At 39.2% G+C, this 16,475-nt stretch overlaps 2 protein-coding genes across 2 annotated transcripts; one reads left to right on the forward strand and one right to left on the reverse strand.

The window, feature by feature from the left end:
* Nucleotides 1-2,654: 2,654 nt before the first annotated feature.
* LOC129757263 (uncharacterized) lies at nucleotides 2,655-4,047 on the reverse strand. Its single transcript, XM_055754425.1, has one exon. The coding sequence runs from the start codon at nucleotides 4,016-4,018 to the stop codon at nucleotides 2,789-2,791; it is 1,230 nt and encodes a 409-aa protein (XP_055610400.1). The 5' UTR covers nucleotides 4,019-4,047; the 3' UTR covers nucleotides 2,655-2,788.
* Nucleotides 4,048-9,135: 5,088 nt separating this feature from the next.
* Nucleotides 9,136-16,434, forward strand: LOC129756955 (uncharacterized). Its single transcript, XM_055754032.1, has 2 exons — nucleotides 9,136-9,223; nucleotides 15,127-16,434. Exon 2 carries the CDS (start codon nucleotides 15,187-15,189, stop codon nucleotides 16,411-16,413), a length of 1,227 nt encoding a protein of 408 aa, XP_055610007.1. The 5' UTR covers nucleotides 9,136-9,223; nucleotides 15,127-15,186; the 3' UTR covers nucleotides 16,414-16,434.
* The last annotated feature ends 41 nt before the right edge of the window (nucleotides 16,435-16,475 follow it).

The raw sequence follows: 16,475 nt of genomic DNA on the forward strand, positions 1-16,475 counted from the left end.
AATTCTTTGAAACAAAGGAAAATGTCCTTGAACCAATGGAATTTTTATTTATCCCAAAATCAAAGGAAAAAATCCTTTGTTTTTGCTGCACTTTCCTTTGAAATAAAAAATCTTTTTTCTGCGTGAAGGACGTGCTGAAGGGGTATGCGGACAATAGGATCAATTTCGTTTAATAGTTATTTTTCAATACCTGAAAAATTGATGGCAATCGAATGAAAAATAGAATTTTGCGAATCAATTTTGTGTGTCATCATTTTGGACACCCTTTATACTAAACGATTTTTCATATCGCAGTCTACATCTGGTGCTAAACTTTGTATATTTTTTATAATTTTGTCAACACTTTTTCGATTGCATTATTAAGATGATGTTCCAATTGAAAAATAGTTTTTTTTTTTGTTTCGATCATTATTGTTTTATCATTTTAAAGGCATTATATCAACGTTGCAGTTGGCGGAAAATTATTGAAAAACTTATCCGGTTAAACTGTGTTCGATGTTTACTCTTCAGCTCGAACTCGCGGACATCGACTCAGGAGGAAACTGACTTGCCAACTGAGCTAAATCACAAGTGTTTATCGCGTACTGAATTTGACTATTGAGCTCTGGTTTCTGAAATTTGAAATATAATCATCAACGGTGAATTCCGGGTGAATTATGGATCTATAAATCAAAACTTAGCTTTAAGATCGGATTTATGATTCGAATTTTATTATTATTTGTAATGCTTGACATGTTGATTGCTCCTAATTGATATTCTATTTTTTTTTCTTTTGCTGCAATTTAGCGGTCAATCCTATTCCTCCTAAGTTAAGATTGCGAGAAATTTGGGCATTTTTATAGCAAAATCTGAACTTTTTTCAATGAAATCCGGGCAAACCCGGATAAAACCGGACAGTCTGGCAACCTTATCCTAAGTTTTCTAGAATTTTGTTTTAATTTTAGTTCTGAATACTGAGTGAATTTTTAATTTTATAATTTTAAATTTTATTTCAGAGCCTGACTTCTTGTTAAAATAAATTCTGTATTTTTAACCATTGTTTAATCAATACAAAATGCGGTAACCAGTAAAAGCGCAGAATGTATAATAGAATCACACAAAAAATTGGTATCTGGTTCTACCTTTTGTGCATTGTATTAACCATCTAATTTGGTGACCTTTCATTTTCAATTTATCAGTTTTTTTCGCTTTTTTCCTCTCATGATTTTATGAATTTCCGGCTCTTAAAGGTCAAATTAAATTTTACTTTGAAAAACTATTTAATCAACTATATGAGAAATAAGTTTCTCGAGTTTTTGCCGCTTGTCAATATTTCGATTTTTCATTTTTGGACAAATTTTTGATAGTACTTGAAAAATTTGATTTAATTCAAAAAAATTTTTTTTTTGGAAATGTTGCATTAAAAAATAAATACTTCATTAACAGTCAAAAATAAGTAAATTTACAAACAAAAAAAAATCAAAATATTTTGCAACTGGAACAGCATTAAAATGCATGCGCTGAGCTAAAAAATTTAGATTTTTCAAGAAATTCCCGACTTTTTGCCAACATTTTTTTTCCATGGTATCTAAATTCAAATTGTATACCTACCACTTTTGAGAGCAGAGCGCTGAGCTAAAATTTTTAGATTTTTCAAGAAATTACCTACTTTTGCCAACATTTTTTTCCATGGAAAAAATTATAAAATTAATGAACTTTAGAATTTAATAGGTGTATTTAGGAAAAAACTGATTTGAAATTCCAGGTTTTTTCCCCGGTTTTCCCGGTCCAATTTCCAATTCCCGTTTTTTCCGATTTTCCGGGTTCGCTGGCCACGCTGCAAGTGGTACGTGAGAAATGGTACGTGCGATGTGGGAAGTGAGACGTAGCGTAGCACGTTAGAAGTGAGTAGTGAACGTGAGACTTGAATTTTGAAAAGTGAAACGTAAGACATGAGAAGTGGCCCAGCAATTGATTGAAAATAAAAAAATATAAGACGTCTCACATCTCACCTCTCACGTCTTACTTCTCATGTCCCAGTTCTCACGTCAAACTTCCAGAGTCACCAACTGGTTTAAAAAGTCTGGAAGATTTTGAAAAAAATGTTTGGAAAAGTCTGTATGTTTTTCTTGGTGACCTTCTATTATTTTAGCCAAAAATTCTGTGATGGTTTTCTGTGATTCTATTTCCTTAAATTTATGAAAAATTTGATCTTTTTTTCATTTTACTTGAGCAAAATCAATTAACCTTACTAATTTTATCGTATTTTTCCAATCTAAACTTAGAAATTCGAAATTTATATTGACATCAAAAATTTACATTTTAGAAACACGTTCAGAGTTTTAAAAAAATCTGAGATATCTGTGAATAATCCCAAAACTCTGTTTTCTGTGACAAAGATTCTTTGATATTTTATTAAAAGTCTGTGAAATTAGAGATTTTTCTGTAAATGTAAATTTCTTGCTATACGAGTATCGACTATACTTGGCCTACTAAATGTTCTTACTAAAAAGGACATCACTTTTCACCGATAAGGACGATAAACTTATTAACAAACATAAATAACGGTAAGTAAATTCTTTATTGAATTTATTATTAAAATTGAACGTTTTCAAGTTTCACAACTATTTAAAGTTTATTCATTTGGAAGACACTTATATTTCTTAAATGACCTTTTTATTCTATTGTGTTATGAGCCTACTTGGTTGAATGATTCAACTGTACCGTGGTTGAATCAAAAGGAATCTTTCGATTGCTTTGATTCACCTTTTTGATTGTTTTTTTTTTTACGATTACAGAACAATACATTTTACAGATCATCGAACCGTTCCGTATCCCTAACCAGATCTCGCATCATTTGCTCATAGCGCTCCCACTGGGCTCGATGGGTTTCGCACTTTCGATTCCGTTCGCTGTCTTCGAAAAAGTCCGGTTTAAGCTGAGCCAAAATCGGAATGCAGTAGGTTCCCATGGCCACCGTTTGCATTCCGAAGCGGCACATTTGCTGTTCGATCGCTTCGTAAGGAAAACTGCTCTCAGGATCACCTCCAAACTTGCGGAATGTAGTCGCGAAACTGCTGTAGAAAGTTTCAAGAAGTTCCGTTAATCTTTCTCTCCTCAGACTAACCTCTCCGCATTGGTTGAAACAGCCTAGAAAATCCAGCACGGGAGTCGAGTATCGGGCCATTTGAAAATCCAGCAGAAGTATTTCATTCGGAGATTTTGTGATGGGATCATACCCAAACATAATGTTGTTGGTCCAACAATCTCCATGGGTGAAGGCACCGTACGGTTCTGCTTTGTCGCTGTCCATCAGAACCCTCGTCTTCTCCCAGATACCATCTCGAAGAGACAGGAACTTATCGCGTATATGAAGCTCGTTAGGTTCCTGGAAGATAGACGCAGCTAGTTCACAATTGCTCCTCGACAAAGGTTTCATCCGATCCGTCGTCATAACAACCGAGCTTAGTAAGTCGTTCAGCTTTCTTATCTTCGTAAAAACTTCAGGCTTCTTTTCTCGCAAAGCGAACGAACAGGCAGTCATCTTCCCTAGTACTTGCATCAGCAGATGGGAATGTTCGAAATCAAGGGGTACAAAACAATCCTTTGTCTGGAGTTTTCTTCCGCCCAAATCTTCCATTATCAAAACTGATTCCTGACGTTTTTCATCGTACGAAGCCCAGTAACACTTTGGGTAGTTCCAAAAACCCTCGGAGGAATCCCTGCCTAAACCATACTCCAACTGGATACGCTCAAATTCCGGAAGTATTTCTCGGTAAACCAAAATCTCCCTTTCGAACAACACCATACAATTGTAGCGTTCCCGTTCAACACCATCTTGTGGTGGGAATTTGCACACCAAAGCGAGCGTCCTTTTGTCTGGTTCCGAAATGCTTACCCGAACCAGTTGCCCGATGAATCCTTTCCCAGAACACGTTTCCTGTTCGATCCGGTAGGATCCTTGCATGTAGCCTTCCCTCAATGCGATCTCGGCTAGTTTTTGTTCGACAAAGTGAGGCAGCTGAACCACCGAAAACATTTTGATCAACTTTTACTGTCTGTCTTTGAGTTACTGCGCAAAGTAGAATTAGGTACTCGTTTCCGACAAGGGGTCATTATCAGATAACGAATTTTGCGAGAAGATAACTGAGTTGTCGTTAGGGCTATCCACTTTTGGGCTGTTTTGAATGAGGTTGTTAATAAGAGTAGGGTCAATGTTCTTATTTTAATCATGTATGTTTTATCATATATGTCATTGATTTGATCCATGTACTAATTCCGATAAAGAAACCCAAAACGAAATTTTTCTTGGATTTCTGCAGAGATTTGGATGCCTTAGACTGGGTAGAAGTTAGTCACCATTAACCAAAAAAAAATGTCTGAGCTGAGAAATAATGATCTGATAAGATTATTCAGATTGCGTACTTTATTCTGTGCCATGTGAAAACTTATTTTTATTACAGTTACGCTGTGAAGTGAGAAGTAAGAAGTAAGAAAGAGCGAACTGTATGTAGAGAATGGATTTTGCAATTACTGTTTCAATTAAAATTAAAGTTTTAAAGTTAAAATGACACAAGGCAATACAATTCACATTTTTTCGAGCTGCAAAGAATTTAGGATCAAATTGTTATTAAGGGTGCTTATTTCTAATCTGCAATTAACTTTTTTTTATTTAGCTTTTGTTTTCGAAATAACTTTTGAAAATAGGTCAAATTTCATTTCAGAATTTTGTGCACTTTTGGAAAACTGCAGAACATTTCGAAGATTTAGGAAATAAAGGTTCAATGATCAATGATCAACTTTTCCGAATAATAATAGGTAATATTTATTAGATATAGATTGATTATTATCAACATTTCCAAAGATCGCGTTTTGACCACTTACTAAGAAAAAAGTAATGGAAGTTTTATTTATTGCGTAAAGGGTGAACACGATCTTATTGCGACACCGAAAATGGCACGCCAATTTTTTATAATGTTTAGTATGAAACCAAAATTTTAGAGTAGTTTTATACATATATGTATTTACTTAAAAAATCAGAAGAAAAGTTAATCGATGGTGCCTTGAATGTGAAATTGAACGCATTTTCGCTTGATTCTCTCCACCAAAGTTTTTTACAGTGTCATCCGGTACCAGTTTCCCATTTTTTTCTATTTTTTAACATGTCCTTCTCGTCTTTGACTGTCTTCTTGCTCTTCTGAAGTTCTCGCTTCATTATTGCCCAGTACTTCTCCGGACAGTTTGGCGGGTTCATGTCCTTTGGGACAAAATTGGCCTCATACCACTCCAGGGCACTTTTAGAATAGTGGCATGATGCCAAATCTGGCCAAAATAGCGGAGCATCGTCGTGCTGCTGCAAGAACGACAAAATGCGCTTTTCGAGGCACTCAGATTTGTAGATCTCGCCATTTACTGCGCCTTTTGTCACAAAAGGCTCACTCTTCAGTCCGCAAGAGCAGATGGCCAGCCAAACGAGATATTTGGAGGCGAACTTCGACATTTTCTTCTTAAATTTGTCGTCCACATCGAATTTGCTCTTGCCGGTGAAAAACTCCAACCCTGGAATTTGCTTAAAATCGGCTTTTATATACACTTCGTCGTCCATCACACAGCAGCCATACTTTGTCAGCATCTACTCGTAGAGCCTCCGTGCCCGAGTTTTAGACGTCAATTTTTGCCGCTCATCGCGGTTTGGGAAGTTCTGTACACTCCAATTCTCATTGACTCAGATTTGAAGGAAAACAATTCAAAATGCTCCAAAACTGGGAAAACTCAAATTTTGATTAGAACGGCTAAACTCAGAAATGAATTGTAGGGGTTTTCGCGAATTTTGAGTTGTTTTTAATCAGGCATTTTTAAGAAGCGTCTGAACGATCTGAGCCAAAACAACTCAGAATTTTTAAAATTTGGGCACGGTTTCGAAAGGGATTATATTTTTTTTTAAAGGGAATTATTGAAATTTCGGACTAAATCTAGTGAAAGTAAATGTGTGAAATAAGTTTATTTCCAGTAACTTTTTTTTTGTCCAAGTTGGTGAGTAGCAGCCAACATTTTCTTATGTTCAGTAGCAGCCCTCGAAAGTTCGAAAGTTTTTTGTTCTCCTGCCAACCGACGAATTTTCCTATTGCGTATTTGATCCCGGAGGCTATCCTGAGTGGTCTGCTGGTCAGCCGGGACTTCCGAAAACCAACGCCGCATCCGGAGTAATTTGACCTTTCAAACTGGAAGACGTCCGGTGGATTCTGCTACTCAGCTGGGGCTTCCACCGATTTCAGCGACGAAATGTTTCACCGTATCCGGTGGAAACCATCCTAAAAGGGTACAAAACAGGTAAATGCATAAAAATAAAACAAACTTTACAATCTTACCCGTTGCCATCGCCTGCCACACCCAGCTGGAGTAGACCTATAGAAAAGAAAAACAAAATTAGGGATCGCTGAAAATAAACTAAATTCGTAAATTTATAAATCTTACCCGTCGCATTTTTTTTTTGCCATAGCTGATGATCAGCAACCAGCATTTGATACTGTTCGATCAGCAGCACATATCATTCCCCTGTGGCTAACAGACGAATTATCCGATGACATATTCGGTCCGAGGGTGTCCGGTGTAATCGGATGTTCAGACGAGACTTTCACCGATTCTAGTGGCGAAAAGCTGCGCCGCAGCTGGTGAAAACCAACCTAAAGAGGAACAAATTAGACATACAATACCGACATACAGAATTTTAAAATTTTCCCTTTCGCCGTCCGACTAGCTTTTGTTTTCTAAACGATCAATAAACTTTTGTTTTTGAGATGCTCTGAGTTGTTTTCATTCACTTCCAGTGAAATAGTGTGCGTCTTCGCTAAGTCTAAAAATTTCGCTACCGCTGAAGAAAAACAACTCAGAATTTTGATTGATTCCAATTCAGTTGTTTTCATCTTCATACATGATGCGACTCCTGAGCCAAAACAAATCAGTCTCTGAATAATACAAAATTACCGTGTACCTTGTATGTATATAGTCCAGCTCTCTTCTTTGCATTCTGGACGTAGCTCTCTTACATGCCGGACATTTTTAGCCAAATCACGGCTTGAGGCGTTGGGATTTGCTTTAATCATCCGCTTCACCTTTCCCTCCGTCTTTTTGTTCTTATGTCCCAGTTTTCTTCCAGCTCCTTTGTCATGGTTCAACATCAACAGCTCCTGGAACCGCTTCAACACTCTGGAGACGGATGAATGGTGAATGTTCAACATTCCTTCCAACTGCCGGTGCGACAGATCAGGAAATTCCAGGTTTTTGGAAAGAATTTGTTCTCTCGACTCGCGTTGGTTCACCTCCATTTTCGTTGAATAAAAAAACACGACTTCGAGTTTGACAGCATGTAAACAATACACACAAATGAGAAAGTGTGCAAAATTTGGTTGATTTTTACCCAATGATAACTCCTGGAGAAAGTTCTTACCAAGGTGGGTATATATTCAGGAGGTGTTCCCGAATAACGAATTCCCGATTCAGCCATTTTGGCTATGTAGGCTATGCAACTATGCGGAGCTCATGAAGTTTGTTTACCAACAAACCACAGAAAAGCTGAGCAAAAAATAAACAAACTCATTGAGAGCCCCGCTCACTCCTCGCCTACTTACTGTAAAAGTCGGAGAACCTAGAGTATCTAAGAACCTTGGTTCTTACTAGAAGGAAATTTCAAGCATTGAGATACTGAGGAAACTCTGAACATTTTTTCCATCAACCGGGGGTTCGCGTCTTAACTACAAAAGTACATGTTTGAACTTACATTTCTATGACCACGCAGAAAATTTTGCTTATGTTTTATTTTCAACATAGGAATTTCAGCCTACTCCAACTTTTCTTCGTGTAGCAAAGTATGTTGCTATGGTTCTCAATTTGTGTTGTTTTCTGCCGAATGGATTAAAGGTCCCGACTGACGGAGTATGCTAATATATCTACAATTTGAGATTCTAAAGTTATTAGAAATGGAACAATCATTTATGGAAATTTCACATTTTAAGCAATATTGAATATTTCATAAAAGAAATCATAAAAAGGCAACAATTTACTAAGTAAATTGATCTTAAAATCTACTCTACAATATGATTTGAGATTTATTGATGACCACATCATCATTATTATTATTATTATTACTATTATTATTAATATTATCTGGAGCACGTTTGGTAAATGGAAATCAGCATTTCTCTAAAAATGAATAAATTGATAAACGAAAAGTGTAGAATTAGCTCTTTTTAATACTTTTCATTTAGGCACATTTGATTTTTTTTGAAAACTCCAAAACATGTTGAATCGATAAATCAAAATCATATTTTGAGTATAAAATTTATTAACGAAGTCAACTTACTTATCATGAAAGATATTATGAAAAAAAATAGTAGATATATACTTGTGTTGTATTTAGTGTAATTGTCAGATCGGGGCACAATGTTTTGGTGATAATAAGCTTGACAGTTTTCGCCAGAAGCTTTCGAAATTTATCTAAGGCAACTTAGGTGTTCTCGATAGCATTTATTCATGTTCGTAAGAACTTTCCTCACATGGAGGCGCGTTTCATGTGTCCTTCAAGTTTCTGGGGAGTGAAGAATATTCCTACTATTATTATATTTGGTTGAACTCAACTCCTTTTTCAAACAATTAACGAAGTTGCACTCAATCCGCTTTCATAATTTTAAATCAATAATTCTTATGAATCATCATAGTAAGTGACGTAGGGAGTCTCAATCAAATGCGATTTTTTGTTCACGAGCCTCCATCATTCTATGAAAATTTTGTTTCTATAAAAATTTTAATTTTATTAAATTTATTCATAGAAATTACGGTAGCCTTAAAGTTACATGTAACTTTTACACAAAGTCAAGGAAGTACAATTAGTTAGGAGAGAAAATAAATTTTATCCACACTTGTGGAATTTGTGGCAAAAAATTAAAAAATATATAAATAAAAGATAAACTGTTTGATTTCCGTGAATTTTTATTTTCAAAAACCAAAGATTTCGTTTGAAAATTCCTACAAGTTTTTGAATGTAACATTTGATCGCTGGGTTGTTGTGCCCCGTATTTCCCTTTTCAACATTTAAGATTTGATCATTCGTCTTGCATCAGTTGTGACTAGTGGACGTGTTTTTTTTTTCTACTAGTGCACCGGGAAAAAGTTTAGTGCGAGAAGTTTTGTTACCCAGCAAATCCGGGTGTGGACACCGTGGGGTTGTTAGATTCCCGATAAGACCTAGGTGAGTGAGTCTGGATTGTCGCTATCGGATCACCATCGAATCCGATCAGATCAGTTCATCGCTTTTGTCTCCATCATCGCCATCTTCATCTTACCGGTCGAAGACAAAAGACCTTGCTGTTGTGGTTAATCGACGTCGACCAGCAAAAAACCACGTTGTTGGCGGGATTGGTACAGTGTGTACCAGATAAGTATCGACGTTTTATTTTTCTTTCTTTCTCCAAAAACTGGCTGTTGTATCCTTTTTTTTAACATTTTCCTTCATTATCAGAACTGAATTTTTTTCACCATTATCATAATTTTATTTACATCATAGTTTAATTAATTTTTATTAGCAATATATTTAATAAATCTGGTTTCGCTCTCTACCCAAACCCGTTATGTCGGAACGCAACCGCATAACGGATGACGACGGCGAGGACGATAAACATCCTCCATTTCGGGAAGAATCATTGTCCCAGGAATTAAGAATGGAAAGTTATTCCCCCAATCCCCCCAATCCCCCCATGTACGTTTCGGACACGGAAGATTCCCCTTCCCCCGTTTCCCAACCAATTGAAAAACCCTTTCTATTCGGCACTCCCTCTTCTTCCACAAATCAAGCTAATTCCTCCCCTGAAAATGTTACAACATTGCCGAAACTTCCCCCTCGTCGTCGGGTTTACCAGAACGAATCGACGGGACCCTGGGTAGTGTATTTCCGGTCCAAATCGAAACCCCTAAATGTCATTTCAATTTCCCGAGACCTCGACCGATCGTACTCTTCCGTAGTCAGCTACCAGCCGATGAGTCGGAACAAAATGCGCGTTGTTGTTGGTAGCTTGAAGGAAGCAAACGCCATTGCTTGTGACGAGAGATTTACGATCGAGTACCGCGTTTACGTTCCCGCTCGTGACGTGGAAATCGACGGAGTGGTAACCGAAGAGGGTTTGACCGTCGATGACCTAATGGAATCAGGGGTTGGCCGATTCAAGGATCCTGCTCTTCCAATGGTCAAGGTGTTGGACGCGCGACAATTACAATCAGCATCTGGCGAGGGGGAAAAACGGAAGTTTTCCCTGTCGAACTCTTTTCGGGTTACCTTTTCCGGCACTGCACTTCCTGATTACGTTGCGATCGGGAAGGTTCGTCTACCTGTGAGACTTTATGTGCCTTCGGTCATGTTCTGCCAGAATTGCAAGCAGTTGGATCATACGGCCGCCTACTGCTGCAATCAGGCACGCTGCTCTAAGTGCGGGGAGAAGCATGAGGAAGCTTCGTGTACAATACAAGCAGCAAGCAGGTGCTTGTATTGCACTGGTGAAGCCTCTCATGCTCAAAATCAAGACTTCTCTGAAAAATCGAGTAAAAATGTCCTATAGAGACATGGTTTTGAAGTCTTTGCCAATCGTCTCAGAGAACCAGTTTGACCTTCTAAGCGAGAATGAGTCCGAAGGGGAGGATCCATGTGAAGGAACATCAACTGGGCCATTTTTAAAAAATAATGTTTCACAGGCTCCAAAAAGGAAACGCATTACTAAAACACAAACCGGATTAGCTGCCAGCAAAATTAAAATTAAAAGAAATCCTCAAAGTGGAAATAGTAATTCTGCCCCTCCTATTCAGAGTCCTCCGGGTTTTAATCCGTCCCCGAAGGACTTCCCTCCACTTTCTGGGAAGTCAAAACCCCAGGCTTCCCTTCGAAATTCAGGCCCATCAGTAGCTAACAGGAATGCAACAATTCCCAGAGAAACTGCACCTGAACCATCGTCAAATGGTTTTCCCAGCTTTTCGGCTGATGGTAAGATGAAATTCTCGGAAATTGTTGCGTTCATTCTGGACTTTTTCAGTGTACCAGCAGGATGGAGGACTATGATAAATATGTTTGTACCCCTTTTGAGAGAATTCTTGAAAAAGAAAGCTCTCACTATGACCCTCATCGCAGAAGCAATTTCTTTCGATGGATAATTCATCCAATGAGGGGAGAGAAATTGTTTCGGTATTGCAATGGAACTGCAGAAGTATTTTACCAAAATTAGACCCATTTAAAATATTGGTACACAATTTGAATTGTGATGTGTTTGCCTTATGCGAAACTTGGCTCTCTCCAAATGTAGAATTTCTCTTCCACAGCCACAACATAATTCGCCTGGATCGTGATGGTCAAAGAGGGGGTGGCGTTCTTTTGGGGATCAAGAAATGCCACTCTTTCTATCGTATTCCACTACAACCATCTCCAGGTATTGAAGTCGTTAGTTGCCAAGCTAGAATTAAAGGTCAAGACCTTTGTCTAGCATCGGTTTATATTCCGCCATCTTCAAGCGTGAGCCGGAACCAATTGGCGAATATTATTTCACTTCTCCCAGAACCCCGGTTAGTTCTGGGAGATTTCAACTCCCATGGCGTGGGCTGGGGTAGCTCACGTGATGATGATCGTGCTAACATTATTTATGAGCTGTGCGACGACTTCAACATGACTGTCTTAAACAATGGGGAAGTGACTCGAATTAATGGATCCCAAACACAGCATAGTATTTTAGATATTTCTTTAGCTTCTTCCTCTCTGAGCTTGGATTGTACGTGGAAGGTAATCCAAGACCCTCAGGGAAGCGATCATTTGCCTATCCATATTTCTATCACCAGTGGTCGTAGTCCACCCAAAGAGATCAATATTCCTTATGACCTCACAAAGAATATTGATTGGAAAAAGTATGCATCGGGTGTAAGCGACGCCATCGACTTAATGGACGAACTGTCTCCGGAGGCAGAGTACAGTTTTATTTCTGGAACAATTGTGGACTGTGCAATCGGAGCACAGGTCAGACGGAATGAAAGTTCGACGATACAGAAACGGCCTCCCACTCCGTGGTGGGATGGAGATTGCTCACGCGCGCGAGGTGAAAAATGCAAGGCGTTTGTTGAGTTTCGCAGAACCGGATTGCCAGAGAAGTTCCAACGTTACTTGGCCTTGGAACGCAAGTTCAAGAACTTGATCAGGGGCAAGAAACGGGGGTACTGGCGGCGATTCGTGGATGGGTTATCTCGAGAAACAATTCAATAAGTGTTTGGAGCTGAACATTGTTCCGCATGACTGGAGACAAGTGAAAGTCATCGCCATTCAAAAACCGGGAAAACCAGTTTCTGATTACAACTCGTATAGGCCGATTGCAATGCTCTCGTGTCTCCGGAAATTGCTCGAAAAAATGATTCTCTTTCGGCTGGATAAATGGGTTGAATCAAACAATCTGTTGTCAAGTACACAATTTGGATTCCGTAGAGGCAAGGGTACGAACGACTGTCTAGCATTACTTTCATCAGACATTCAATTGGCGTTTGCCCAAAAAGAGCAGATGGGGGCAGTATTTCTGGACATCAAAGGGGCATTCGATTCGGTGTCCATAGAAGTGCTATCTAGTAATCTTAACTCTTGCGGACTTTCACCAATTTTGAACAATTTTCTATATAACCTGTTGTCTGAAAAAATCATGCATTTTAGCCATGGAGAAACCAAAGTTGAACGAATTAGTTACATGGGTCTACCCCAAGGCTCATGTTTAAGCCCCCTGCTATACAACTTTTATGTCCGAGAAATCGATGCTTGTATGGCACAAAATTGCACGCTAAGACAGCTTGCGGATGACTGTGTTGTTCATTTCACAGGTAAAACAGAGACTCAAATAAAACCTCCGCTACAAGAAACTCTAAATAATTTATCACATTGGGCCAGGAATCTAGGCATCGAGTTTTCGCCTAGTAAAACCGAGTTAGTAGTTTTTTCAAGGAAGCATTCCCCTCCTCAAATAGAGCTCCTTATGATGGGTAGAACTCTAACTCAATCTCTTAGTTTTAAATATTTGGGTGTCTGGTTCGACTCTAAATGCCTCTGGGGAAAACATATTAGGTACTTGACTCAAAAATGCCAAAAGAGAATCAATTTTCTTCGAACGATTACTGGAACCTGGTGGGGTGCTCATCCACAGGACCTCATCAGGTTATACCAAACAACGATACTGTCGGTCATAGAATACGGAAGCTTTTGCTTTGGGTCCGCCGCGCAAACCCACTTGATTAAACTAGAACGAATACAGTATCGTTGTTTGCGTATTGCCATGGGTTGTATGCAGTCGACACATACGATGGGTCTCGAAGTACTGGCGGGAGTCATGCCGTTGAAAAATCGGTTCTTCGATTTATCGCTACGTTTCCTAATTCGAAGTGAAACTATGAATCCTTTGGTGATAGAAAATTTGGAAAGGCTTATGAATATTAATCCGCAAGTAAAATATGTAGATAATTATAAAACTTTTAGTCAATTAGAAATAAATCCTTCTTTATTAAATTCGGACACGAGTCACTTTTACCCGATTAGCAGTTCCTTGATAAAATTCGATCTGTCCATGACCGCTGACATCCGTGGAATTCCAGATCACGTCCGACCCAATATCATTCCTTCAATCTTTGCTTCAAAAGTACGTGAAATTGATCCTATAAAAATGTTCTTTACTGATGGTTCTAGAATCGACAACGCGACTGGCTTCGCAGTGTATAATGAGGGCTTTGAAGCTTCGTTCAAGCTTCGAGAGCCATGCTCCGTTTACACTGCTGAGCTAGCCGCTATTTACTGCACCTTGGAACACATTCGCACACTGCCCATAGACCACTATTTCATCTACTCGGATAGTCTCAGCTCCGTTGAGGCGATTCGATCGATGAAACTGATGAAGCGCTCTTCCCATTTCTTGCTGGAAATTTCTGGGATATTGGGCGCTCTGATCGAAAATTCGTATAGAATTACCTTAGCTTGGATCCCGTCTCATTGTCTTATACAAGGCAATGAGAAGACGGACTCATTGGCTAAGGTGGGCGCGTTACAAGGTGAAATCTTTGAGAGGATAATAACTTACAATGAATACTTTTCAATACCTCGCACTTTAGCGATTAACGCTTGGCAGTCTAGCTGGGACAATGGCACAAAGGGACGTTGGCTCCATACGATTATCCCTAAGGTTCCGACGAAGGCATGGTTTAAGCATTTTAACTTGAGTCGCGACTTCATTCGCGTGATTTCTCGGCTCATGTCAAATCACTACTGGCTTGACGCGCACTTGTTTCGTATTGATCTCGCTGCAACCAATGTTTGCGTTTGTGGGGATGGCTACCACGACATCGATCATGTTGTATGGACGTGTGAAAGGTATGGTCAAACGAGGGCTTGGCTACTGGATACCCTTAGGGCCCGAGGTAGATTACCTGGGGTTCCAATTCGAGACATTCTGGCAAACTTAGATTTTGGATATTTGTTCCCAATTTACAAATATCTCAAGCTGTCTGACTTGGTCGTTTAGTCCGCTTACCCACGTAAACTCTCCCCTTGTGTGTTCTTCATTTAATGTCTGTTTTGTTTATTTATTAGTACTACCTCTCATCCAACGGGTTCGACATATTCCTGAAGAAGGCTGGCCAGAAGGTTGGAAACCGATACCATGCAAACCGTAGCTACCGAAACCACAGCTAAAGGAGGCCACCACCGGACCCTAATGGAAAACTGTTACTGAAGAATAACCCCTATAAACCCCTTCCTTTTTCCTTGTTTAAAGTTTTTTTTTTCCTAACTGTTGAGTCGCCGCGACTATTACGGCCCCCTTCCTTACTAACCAGTGAAACGAATACCCTCGGCACATTTAAACTTTGTAAAAGTAAAAGGCCTTTAATAAACTAGTTATAAATAAAAAAAAACATTTAAGATTTGCATTATTGGCTTTTGAGTAACATTAACTAAGCGTGTAGATATGGCGTCCCGGCGGTCCCGCCTGTTGTCATCGATCAATGATCATCACAAACACTGAACCACCTTCCTTGTTTCCTCCCTTCTATCATTCATGTGGTTCTAAACGTTTCCAGTTGATCATTCTTTTTTCATTCTAGGTTTTGGTATCGACAATTTGATTTTTTAAGAGATATCTAAAATCGCTTTATTTCCGTGTAATGGCTTCGAACCATCTTCCGGCTTATGCCTTGGAAAAAGTGAAACAGATAGCCACGGAGCACGGCTTCACCGAGGGAAGCTACCGGCTCGAAACAGAACCAGGCCCATTAAATGGATTTATCGGTCAAATGGTGCGGGTAAGCATTCAAGACGATGACACAGGCAAAAAGTTGACGCTCATGTGTAAGGTCCCACTGGAAGATCGAGACCTCCGGGAGCGCTTCAACTCGATGGCCCTTTTCGAGCGGGAGATATTCGTTTACAGGGAAATATTTCCGGAGTTGGAACGGATTCAACTGGAGCATGGGCTACGGAAGGATGATCCGGATGGGTTCTGGAACTACCCGAGTTGTTACTGGGCTTCGTATGATGGAGAAAGAGAGGAAGCGATTTTGATCATGGAAGATCTTCGTGAACGAGACCTTGAGCTGAAAAACTTTTTGGTTCCGCTTGATTTTGACCATTGCAGAGCGGTTTTCGAAGTTTTAGGTCGCTTGAACGCTTGCTCGTTTGCTTTGAAAGAGCAAAAACCGAAGGTCTTTGCAAAGATAAAGAAATTAAATGATCTTCTCTGCACGGCTATGATGACTAGCCAGACAAAACCGTTGTCAAACAGAAATTGTAAACTGGCAGCATCCGTTTTCACCGAGGAAAATGAAATTCACCTGCGTGATAAGCTTTTATCACTGAAGGACTGCATTTGGGAGAGGACCAAAATTCTGATGGACAGCGATAAGGCCGAACCTTATGGCGCATTCAATCATGGAGATTGTTGGACAAACAACATCATGTTTGGCTATGATCCTGTAACGAAGACTCCGGCTGATGTAGTTTTGTTAGACTTTCAAATGGCACGCTACAGTTCTCCAGTGTTGGATTTTATTGGACTTCTGATGAACTGTGGCGAGGTCAATTTGCGTAGGGAAAGATTTGAGTCATTGGTGGACGCATTTTATCGAAGCTTTTGCGCTACTTTTCGCAAACTTGGAGGCGATCCAGTTAAAAGTTTCCCTTACAAAGCAATCGAGGAGCAGCTAAAGCGGTTTGGAGCTCAAACATTTGCCATGGGTACATTCTGTATGCCAATTTTGGCTCAGCTTGAACCAGAATTTTTCGAAGACAGCGATAAAAACCGAATTTTGGATAAATACAGGAACAAATGGGAACATTATGAACAGTTGATCAGGGATCTGGTGCATGATACCGAACGTTTTGACGATCTTTAGAAATAAAATAATTTTTTTGAATAACGGAACTCTCCTATTATTTTTTATAGAAAGAAAATAAT

The sequence above is a fragment of the Uranotaenia lowii genome, chromosome 3, assembly GCF_029784155.1.
Source record: "Uranotaenia lowii strain MFRU-FL chromosome 3, ASM2978415v1, whole genome shotgun sequence".
Taxonomy (NCBI): domain Eukaryota; kingdom Metazoa; phylum Arthropoda; class Insecta; order Diptera; family Culicidae; genus Uranotaenia; species Uranotaenia lowii.

What these genes read in the sequence shown, in the direction of transcription:
- LOC129757263 (XM_055754425.1), bottom strand. Translation starts at nt 4,018, where the DNA reads ATGTTTTCGGTGGTTCAGCTGCCTCACTTTGTCGAACAAAAACTAGCC.
- LOC129756955 (XM_055754032.1), top strand. Translation starts at nt 15,187, where the DNA reads ATGGCTTCGAACCATCTTCCGGCTTATGCCTTGGAAAAAGTGAAACAG.